Source organism: Porites lutea, chromosome 13, assembly GCF_958299795.1.
Source record: "Porites lutea chromosome 13, jaPorLute2.1, whole genome shotgun sequence".
Classification (NCBI taxonomy): domain Eukaryota; kingdom Metazoa; phylum Cnidaria; class Anthozoa; order Scleractinia; family Poritidae; genus Porites; species Porites lutea.
The window spans coordinates 3,291,832-3,302,666 of NC_133213.1; the positions used below are offsets into that span (position 1 = coordinate 3,291,832).

Sequence of the window (10,835 nt, forward strand, 5' to 3'; positions counted from 1 at the left end):
TGTAGAGCTTTGTAGAGCTTTGTGCGTCACTCGTTGTGTTTAGCATTTCGAACGAAGCTTTCAGAATCAACTGGCTCGTCCCCAGGGCTTTTTCCTAAGGGAAAGGCGTCCTGCATGGGGACGAGGTTGTCTCAGAGACGAGTTGTTTATTGGGTAACCGACGTCCCTGGCCCTAAAACGGTAGCAGGCCGCAGCCTCGTACCCAGGCCAGTTCGCGCTATCTGAGTGACCAGAGGAGGCTTGGACAGGTGACGTCACATCCGAAATCGCCGAGGACGACTGGGAACGAGGCTGAGCAGGCCGTACTGGCAGGTGTTTCGTTCTGCAGGGCTCGGTTCCTCGAAAGATGGTTAAGTTCAACCCAGGATTAAGCCACATTTTTAGCAAGGTTTTCTTGTCTAAGAACATGTAACTTGAGCTTACAAAATACTGTTGTGCCTTTACCTCGGAAAAAAAGAAATGATAACACAAAATGTTACCCTAGGCAATGTATAGGAAGATAAATACAAAAAGTGGAGCAAAATTTTAATCCTGGGTCAGCGCTACGGGTCAAGTTTCTTCCAGAGAACAATTGGGTAATGAAACAAGAGAGGAATGACCCAAAACAATGTCATCAGAGTAAAAGCAATAGCAAGTGACAGCCCCAGTTGTTCAGAAGGTGGATAGCGCTATCCACCGGAAAGCCAATTGCTCTGTCCTTGGGATAGAGATTTATACAGTGGATATTGCTACCCACCTTCTGTACAACCAATAAAACAGTAAAGGAATAACCTAGACAATGCCCTTAGCCCTGTAAACAATAGCAGGTTTGTTTTCAAAGTCCAATGAAAATAAAGGTTTCTAACTGTTTCGCATCCTCGGAGACCCAGGGGAAGTTAGTCGGGTCGAGAAAATGTTCGTGGTGAAAGTTTACTGTAAGATCGAGACGAGCTCGTCTCGATCAGCACATCTTACAGTAAACTTTAGAGCCTGTTCACAGGCTAACCACGAACATTTTATCGACCCGACTAACTGCCCCTGAGTCTCCGAGGATGACTGTTTCGTGGATCCAGTATCCAGTTGTTGCTTCCGAAAACAGCCGGCCGTTCGTCTTCGTTACCCCAGCGACGGGGCCGAGGAGCGATGACAGTCGGCTTCGTCACGTGGTTTACATTGTTTTGCTTTTAACAACACAAGATCGCATACATGAAGTAGTAGTATTTTAAAGGTAAGCGTAATGGCTGGTAGGGTTCAACTGGACGACGACAACGAATCGAGCAGTGATTTAGAACTGCCGTTGTCTCAAGACCGCGGAAACGAGCAGGAAACCTTGATAAAGAGTCCTTCGAATCAAGTAACTCCACGATACGTCTATTTTCTCACCGCGTTTGCGGCGATTGGCGGATTCTTATTCGGCTATGACACTGGTGTGATTTCTGGTGCTATGATTCTCATCAAACAAGAGTTTCAGTTGTCTTATTTTTGGCAAGAGCTTGTTGTTAGTGTGACTATAGGGACAGCCATATTAGGTGCCCTGTTAGGTGGTTTTCTTAATCAATGGCTCGGTAGAAAGCCGATTTTAATAGTCTCTGCGACAGTATTCACAGTTGGAGCAATAGTGATGGGAGTCGCTCACTCCAAAGAGGTTCTTCTACTCGGAAGGTTTATTGTAGGATTTGGAATAGGTGAGCTTGGCTTGACACTCTGCTTTTTTGACTGTTGTGCGATGTGTTTGTGAGTGTTTTTATTTTATTTTTTTATTTTATTGTTTTTTTTTTTCCTCATGTAATTGACAATGTAAACCATCTTGTCCAGTGACACTACTCTGCATGCAGGGCTGTATGAGCGATTATCAGTCATGTGATTTTCTGTGTGTCATCAGCCTTCAGGGCTTCAGGGCTCATTCCAGGGGGCTTCGGATTTTCTCTTCAAAGCAAACAACGAAAATTTGGAACCTGCAGAAAATCTTTTCAAAGGTGCTGGCCAAACATTAGATTCAGATTTCATTTTTCTTGGGGTACCACCAAAAATTAAGGGTTTTGAGCCTTTTTGGAGGGAGGGATATGTGGATAAAAAGTGGAATGTTCCAGGGAGGGAAGAGGTTTAAAATTTTGATCCAACCATAGTTTTTCCATCTGGATTGTTTGTTTAAAAGGTGAAATGAAAGCTGTTAGTTCTAAAAAACAAAACAAAACAAAACAAAAACAAAAAAAAAGTAATGATAATGATTATCATGATAATTTCGTTACGTAACCCCTAAAGCCCTGCTTGGTATTAGAGCCCAATGTTAAGATTTTAGGCCTTCCTTTCATTTCTCTGAAACCTGATTTTTAAGGGCCCAATTTTTAACATTCATGGAAATGATTTTGAAAACTCTGGCCTTACATTTTATACAGAGTCCAAAATATAACCATGGAAACCTACAAAAAAAGGCTAATTTACATTAAAGCAGATTTTGTTAACCCATTCACCCTAACCATCCATAACTGCCTGTGGTATCACATCTCTTTTGCTATTTTCAGCAGATCAATAAAATTGTTGTGATGATGTGGTTTTGTAACTTGGGTGGCAGGCTCAAATGAGAATATAAAACTTGCAGTGAAAAAACAAAATCGTGTAACTTTGCTTTGAAAATACAAATTAAGGCATATATTGTTCCAACAGACATTTGGTGTTTGTGTAAAATTAAGGGATTTAATTATTCAGACAATTTAAACATTTCTGATTGATGGTAAGATACACTGCATTAGCACTTTCATTGACTTGGATAAAATAAATAATATTGTTATTGTCAGGGGGGCCAATGTCACTTTTTTTGCATAAAATATTACCTTCTGCACATGCCCATACTTAGCAAGCTCTGGTTTTGCATCAGGAACAAAATCCACTGTGGTGCTAGACTTGAAATCAACATTTTGGTTGGTTTGATTTTGCTTCATTTATTTTTTGGTCAGACGGTGACCAGAAAACAGCTTGCAACAAGGTTTCCAGGCCAGAGTGGAGGAATTTTAAAACAGATTCAGGTGTTTTAAAGTGCAGTTGGTTGGCGTTTGTAAAGTATTTGTGAATGGAATGTTAACAAAAATTATTTAGGTATCACCACCAGGAGCAATCAAAAAAAAAATTCCAAGTAATTTTTAAACAAATCAGCAATTATCCAGTTATTATTAGTTATTAATTTGGTTATTAATTTTAAAATGCTGCCCTTTGGTTTTTAAACAACAGGTGGTGCTTCGGTTACTGTCCCTGTGTATATTGCTGAAACAGCACCTTCAAATACGCGAGGGCGAATGGTCACCATCAATAACATGTTTATTACTGGTGGACAGTTCATTGCTGCCGTTATAGATGGGATTTTTAGCCCTTACAAAAGGAATGGATGGAGGTACATATGAACAATCATTTACTCAATTATTATATTGCACCAAGGCCACACACCAAGGCCTGCTAACTAATAATTATACGAACTTAAGACAAGATAACAAGGACCTCAGAAATGACAAACAGTGGTGACAGACCCTGAGTGTTTTGTCAGTTAACCTTTTTCTTAAATCAGACAGATATACCCATACATCATACCTGACACAAGTGGAAATTAAACTAATACTGCATTTTTATTTTTCTCCTTGTCTTCCTAGGTTCATGCTTGGTTTAGCTGCGTTGCCATCTCTTATCATGTTTTTTGGTTGCCTTTTTCTCCCCGAGAGCCCTCGATGGCTTCTTAGTAAAGGTTATGGTGAGCGAGCCAAGGCTGTGCTGATGAAATTAAGGGGTGCTTCAGACGTGAGTTCAGAGCTTGAGGCCATGAAAAATGTGGTCGAAGAGGAAAGCTCCTTGGATGAAAGTAAGTCCACACCTGTTAAGTGTTAAATGTGGCAAAATGAAATTTACTGTAGGCTAAGTTAAACGCAAGACATTGCTAGTCTGCTGTCTCTTGCATTGGATTAATAGGGGCACACTAACAGAGAGCTTTGCAAAGTCATTTTTGAGCAGTGCATGTCATTCGGAAGTGAGACCATTTCCCTATTAATATGCCATGTGCCATGTAATTTGTATAATATATAGATTTAGCCAGGGCTAAAAGCGAGGCTCCCATTAATAAATTTATAATTTAAATTAAACAATAAACTTGTATTCGAATTCCACAATTCAGTTAACTTTAGAGGCAATTTTATGTGACTTTTGAGGGAAAGGCTACCTGATTTTAGAGAAAAATAATTTGCAAACAGCCCAAGAGTGAACCAAATCTTACATCGAGTTGATAGCTAGCCTCATATGTACACCCAAAAACTGGTAATCATCTTCGATCACATTTAATAGCCATAATAGCTCTTGGTCACCGTAGATTAATTAGTGGGAAAAAAATCAGGCCAACTTTTTTGGGTTCGACAAGTTTACTTTGCAAAATCTTGTCAACAAATCTGGGTGCGTGTAAACCAACCTTTTATACCATTTATACATCACATCTGAGGTGAAACAGTAGTATGAGGCACTGTTTTTATCATACCGGCAGACCTCGGACAGAAAGCAGTATTTCACAATACAAATTGCACTCATTCAATATTCATAAACTGTTAAAAAAATTTCCAAAATCACCTATACGACCATCCGGTTCTCACTTTTGTAGTGCGAGCTGTGGCGAGTGTTTGAATGAACATTAACAGAGTTACGCTCCAACATTATAAAGAATTTATTCTGTTTATTTTTTATTTAATGGTTTATTAACGCGCGGCATTTTGAGTACTCCTGCAAGCGATGTTCACTAAACGACTGAAAACAATCGGCACAGCGATTAAAATTACAAGAGAGACTACTAACAATCAATAAAAGAAATATAATTCGGTGAAACATATACAGAAACAACAATTTTCATTCAGAAAGACAAGTATTAAAGTATCCCTAAAAATCCTGAGTCTTCAAGCTTAAAGTTAACTTTATGTTTTAAGCCGGCTTCCCGGTGTTTGCTTTTTTCAAAGATGAACTCGAGGCAAGAAAATCGCTCAAAGCTTTCTTTTCCGGCCAGAATTATAACTAAATATTCTTTGGAACGTTTTCTGTCTATTTGCAGTGAGAAACTGTCTTAAGGCTTTTTAAAGTTCTGTAAGCTTATATCAAACCTGATACTCGGTCAGATCATTGTCTCAAATCTTACAAACGTGCATAAACTAAATGACCGCATAAACTCTGCTTGACTTCATTAAATAAGATCTAAAAAAACAAACATCAAATACAATAATTTCTCTGGCTTACCATTCGAGATGCAGCTCCTGAAAGGTATCAAGAAAAGCCAATATCGCTTCAGACTTTGCAATCCTCTTACGCATCAAGCAAGGTGAAAACGAAAACGATGCCATCCGAAATCGGATTTCCGACTTTGAGAAGCGACGTATTCCTCAACCAAAAACCCAATAAACAAACTAGCCATGAATAACAGAGGACTCCTGATAGCAGCTGAATTTCATTTTGCACATCCAGTGGAAAAAGACACTTAAAAACATCACAAGTTGACACAAAACTCTGTCAGCTTCAGCTGTCAAAGTAAACAAGATTCAAGATGCTGCAGAAATTTTCCGCATGAACTCACCTGTCAAATTTTGACCAATCAGAGCATAAAAATTGGACGCAGAGCGTGACCAACACGTGACCATGGTGAGAAAAGTCAAAAGCAACTGTCTTCCCTGCCTGTAACAGCTGGCTGAATTTTCGCGTCCGAGGTCAGTTTGCAATCAAAATTTTAATTGTGTAGCACATAAACACAACATATTTCATATGAATTTAGAACAAACTTGAACTTGAGCCTGCGATCACTTGAAAACTAGTAACTTGTCAGCGGATAACTTCAAAAAAATACTTGACATCGAAGGGTCGACACCTGAGCCCGCGATACAGCCAAGTGATACTGGTCAGCGGGTACCCTGTTTTGACAGCTGTCAATTGATCAAATCATTGATGTCCAATATGTGTGCATTATCAGTTTAACTAGTAAAAGTATGAGATTGAAGATTGTTCGCGATCTAGTAAAACAATTAACTGGTCAGCAGACAGCTTCCAAACAAATCACGTCACCTCGATGAGTTGACACATGAGCCCGCGATATGGTCATGGGATACTGGTCAGTGGCTATCCTGTTTTGACAGCTGTCATTGACCATATTGTGAATGTCTTAAAATCCTATATTAAAGATGTGGACTTGCCAAGACACGCCTGAGACACCCCTCCCTTCCTTTTGATAGTCTCCCCTACCCTACCCGTACAATCTGTAGACGCGTACGTACGTATGTATGTACGTACGTATGTACGTACGTATGTACGCTCGGTCAATCACGTGACAACCAAACGAAAAGAGGTTGACCATATTCCATGAGTATGGGGCTCTGTCCCACGCGCGCTTCGCGCGCGGGAGCCCCGCTATCACTAAGTGTTTTTGCTCTTATAGAGAAAATCTGCCCAAAAATTGGGTAATGCCACCACCATAATGGTGCCTGTGTGGATTTCACTCACGGGGTTGTCATGGTGATGCATTGTACATTTACACCCCACCCCTCCCTTAAGCCTCTGTGTTGAGAAACCAATCAATTTGTCATGGAGGGCTGATAAGGTTCCTGGTTTTGACCACCTTAACTAACTGACTGATTGACCTTAGTTGGCAAACTGTCACATACCATATTAGAGACCTTAGGATTCCAAGGCAAGGGCGGCTACGAGGATGAGATTTTTCTAATACTTAGTAGTGCAAGTTCTTGAAGCAGCATCATTTTGGTGGGAAAATTCAATAGGCATGGTCATTCCTTTATGGGTTTTATAGAGACTGACACAGTAGCAGAAACAAGTTATCAAATACTAAGAATTTTATCATTTTGCAATTGGGAGAGGGCTCAAAATCCTTTAATAAACATAAATGTGCTAACTTTTCTGGTGAAAAAAGGGACAGTGAAGCTTTCTGGGATGTATATTTTTTTGAGAATATTATACACAAAAAAAAAACTTTGAGTCAAATCTCATCCTTGAATCGAAAAATCTCTCTTTACTTGAAAGAGTGCCATGTTGAAATTAAGTACTGTCCATAAAATAGCACCAGTCCTAATTAAGGCACCAAAATAAATAAGTGAGATGGGAAAGTAAAATTGCTGCAGATCCTCTAAGCAACCTACACTGTACAGTGGTGCTTGTTGTATTTATGGCGTGATGGTACAGAAAGAGACAGAAAACCCTTTGTTTGAGAATTCCTCTTTTAGAGATAATTTTTCTTTTGACCATCATCTTTTTTCTTCATATATTAGTCTTACAGAAGAATCCTGATTTTTTGAACCACCCTGGGAAAAGCAAATTGGTTCGAATTATTGGTAGGTTTTAAAAAATTGGGGGTAAAATGACAGTTTTTGACAGGTGATGGGAGTGTTCGCCTTTTGAAATTATGAATTGATATTGTTTGGAGAACCATGATGTTCATAACTTGTGGAACTTTTAACAATAACTTAGATGATTATTGTGGAGAACCTTTTCTTTTTTTCTAGACTCTGGTTCATTCACTCAGAGTGGAGTGTACAAGATTTTAGCTTCCTCATCAATGAGGAAAGCAGTTCTGGTGGGATGTATGCTGCAGGCGATACAACAGCTGTCAGGGATAAATACTGTCATGTAAGTGTAGATTTTATTCTGTCCATAGTATTCTAATAGGGAGCTTAAAGGAGCTGTGTCACGAAATTCAGCCAAATTAGGAAATTACAAAATGCCCGTTAAATTAAGAGAAACATAAAAATAACCACCTAAAATTTAAGGAGGGTTAAAATAACATAACAGAAACAACAGATGCCACGGATGGGCAAAACTGAAGAAGATTGAAACGGATTGAAATTAGGGCTTTTGAAAACTGTTCAGCCCAACCGTTTTTCAAAGTTGATCCCTGCTGCTTGCAACTTCAAAAATAATGCCCAGGAGACCATTTGTTTGTCTCAGATCTCTGATTTTGTCATTTACCTGTAATTTCTTTGCTTACTTTAAGTTCCATAGCGATTGAGGGCAAGTAATTGGCAAAATTAAACAAAATGAACTGGACTGCCGTGACACAGCCCCCTTAAAGGAGCTTTGTCATAAGGATAATATTCCTGTTTTAGGTCAATTCTGTGCTGAAGTCATTACTTAGTATAGTGTCTTTGCCCATACAGAAAACAGCTCCTTTAGAGAGATAGATAAGATTCAAACAAATTTCATTAGCCAGGGTGCACTTAAACCAAAATAATTTTTGGTGATTTTTCAAGGCATAGCATTAAACTAATCCATGTCAATTCCTTGCCATTCATTGCCACAGATGACAGGAAATAGCTTCAATGCCTAATTATAGTGTAATTATAGTTGACATTCAATTGATGCAAAGACAAGTTAAGCTTTAAAAAAATATAGCAAATAGCATGATGTAACCCCTTTAAACAACAAGATGGTGAAAGCAACATTAGATGGACAGGGAGACAGAAAGATTCCCCAAGTCTTTCCCAACTGCACCTTGTGCACAAGTTGCATCCAAGAGCTTCCAGAATGTTGTGCACCACACAAAAATTGAGCATTAATTCCTATTGTTTTTACAACAGGTACTATAGTGCCACTATCATACAGATGTCAGGAGTTCAAGGTGAACAGCTCGCCATCTGGTTGGCAGCAGTCGTAGCCTTTGGTAACTTCTTATTCACTTTGGTAGGTGTCTGTCTTGTAGAGAAGATGGGCCGCCGGAAACTGCTCCTTGTAAGCCTTGCCGGTGTCATATTTAGCTTGTCTCTTCTGGGAGGTGCTTTTTACATTGCTGAGCAATATGATGCACCAATAGCTTTCCAAGAGGAGAGACCCTCTTACATCACGAACAACTGCCCTGTCACTGGTAGGCACTGTTTAGACTGTTTAGATGCCAAATGTGGATTTTGTTTTGACACAGACACTGCAAACAACCCCATTAATGGATCTTGCGTTCCAGTCAATACATCTAGTTCCAGCACTGCTGCTTATGGACGGTGCAGTACAGCAGGTCATTCGGCCACATGGTCATACCTGGCCTGCCCTTTCAAATATGCCTGGATCGCTATTGTGGCCTTAATTCTTTACATTGCAACATTTGCTCCAGGTATGGGACCCATGCCATGGACAATCAATTCTGAGATCTACCCCCTATGGGCACGAAGCACTGGAAATGCGCTTTCTACTGCTACAAACTGGACTTTCAACCTGATAATTTCCATGACTTTTCTTTCGCTTACGGAATGGATCACTCGCTATGGAGCGTTTTGGCTGTATGGCGGAATTGCATTTTGTGGATGGCTATTTTTCTTTTTCACTGTCCCAGAAACCAAAGGAAAATCTTTAGAAGAGCTTGAACATTTATTTCGATAATCAAGTAGTGCAAAATTCTAATGGACCTGAATATGTTATAATATTGGATAGCCTGCGAGCAAGCTATCCATTGAGCGAAGCAAGCCACAGTCTACCCTATGTAAGGAAATCCAAGACAGTTCAGGGGCGTAGCTAGGGGGAGGTCCTGGGGTGCCCGTGACCCCCCCTTGGTAGTTCTTCTTTTGAGCAAACAACCTACAATATTCAGGTGGCGAAAAGGCCATGACAATATCTTGGCCGTAAAAGCTATTGTTGAAAAGCACTCTTTTTTAAAATTTGTTTTTTTGTTAAGTATTTTCGTCAACGGCTCTTGTCTTTAGTTAATATGGGTCTTCATGCCGCGATAATACGACTGAGCCCGCTGATACACGAGGGAGAGCAGCGGTATAAACCATCTATAGTCTGGTGAGTAGCCTTTGTGACCCCCCCTTTGAAAAATCCTGGCTACGCCCCTGCAGTTTTGGATTCCAGAGTCCAGGTACTGGATACCGCGTTCTTTGTCAGTGGAACTTGGATTCTGGATTCCAATCATTAGTGGGATTCAAGATTCCTTGAGCTAAGTTTGGGATTCAAACCCCAAGATTCCAGATTCCACAAGCAAAACTTTTTTGGATAACAGAATCTGGAGGATTCCCTTTCATAGGGTGATGCGGGATTTCAAGCGATAAAGCCGCAAGAGGCGTTTCCTTTCACTTGCTGCCCACCTGTGACTTCTTATTATGTCTCTCAAATGGGGCGCTTGCTTATTAGGCTAACTGTTGGGGGATTTACCTCTTGGTCAGGGGTGGTGAAACAAACAAGACACTAAGGCCTGGGCCAAGCACCACGTGTCACATGACTCCTTGGTAAAGCTGCTGGGCGGAGGAACTAGTTCTGCATTTTTTATAAGAATCGATTTAGAAATACATTTTAAAACAAAAATTAATGATGTAAAGGAAACAAAGGACGTTTCGATGGCTTCTTGTCACCATTTCTTATCTTTTAATAATGATCGAAACGTCAAGTTTCTTTTATATTGTTGATTTCTGCATTTTTACTTTTTTTGTTGAAAATTTCGACTAAATTGGCTGTTTGACTCAACAGGCAAACTTAATAATTTAAGTCGACGCAAACTGAAATTAATTTCGGCCCATGTGAATTACCGCGTTTGACCCCAGCCCAAGTAATTAGTCTTGTCGTGCATGAAATTCAACAGAGGCTTCTATTGACGGTTATGTGTATTATTCTTAGTTATTTTTTGCAGTACTTTACCAAAATTAAAGTGAATACTTTTTATGAATGTTACTTTGGTCCTTTTTTTAAATCTATAGGTTAAATAAAGACGAAACGAAGACTTGATCTTGTACATTTAGCGTAAAATCGTTTATTTATCATCACACTCGAGGGATTGTTAAGTGATTGTTTGAAATCAGGGACCGACTCAACCAAACTCACTGTGGCTTAGAAAAAAAGCCCCCTCTCCCCCCCCCCCCCCCTCCCCC

The 10,835-nt window shown here is 39.8% G+C and overlaps 1 protein-coding gene across 1 annotated transcript; it reads left to right on the forward strand.

The window, feature by feature from the left end:
- The first annotated feature begins 1,216 nt into the window (after window positions 1–1,216).
- On the forward strand, window positions 1,217–10,633 carry LOC140923296 (proton myo-inositol cotransporter-like). Its single transcript, XM_073373390.1, has 5 exons — window positions 1,217–1,664; window positions 3,205–3,364; window positions 3,618–3,823; window positions 7,494–7,617; window positions 8,565–10,633. The coding sequence occupies exons 1-5, from the start codon at window positions 1,217–1,219 to the stop codon at window positions 9,352–9,354; spliced, it is 1,728 nt and encodes a 575-aa protein (XP_073229491.1). The 3' UTR covers window positions 9,355–10,633.
- The last annotated feature ends 202 nt before the right edge of the window (window positions 10,634–10,835 follow it).

Coding starts and splice junctions, on each gene's coding strand:
- LOC140923296 (XM_073373390.1), top strand. CDS start 1,217: ATGGCTGGTAGGGTTCAACTGGACGACGACAACGAATCGAGCAGTGAT. Junction 1,665..3,204: donor TATTGTAGGATTTGGAATAG/GTGAGCTTGGCT, acceptor TTTAAACAACAG/GTGGTGCTTCGGTTACTGTC. Junction 3,824..7,493: donor GGAAAGCTCCTTGGATGAAA/GTAAGTCCACAC, acceptor CTTTTTTTCTAG/ACTCTGGTTCATTCACTCAG.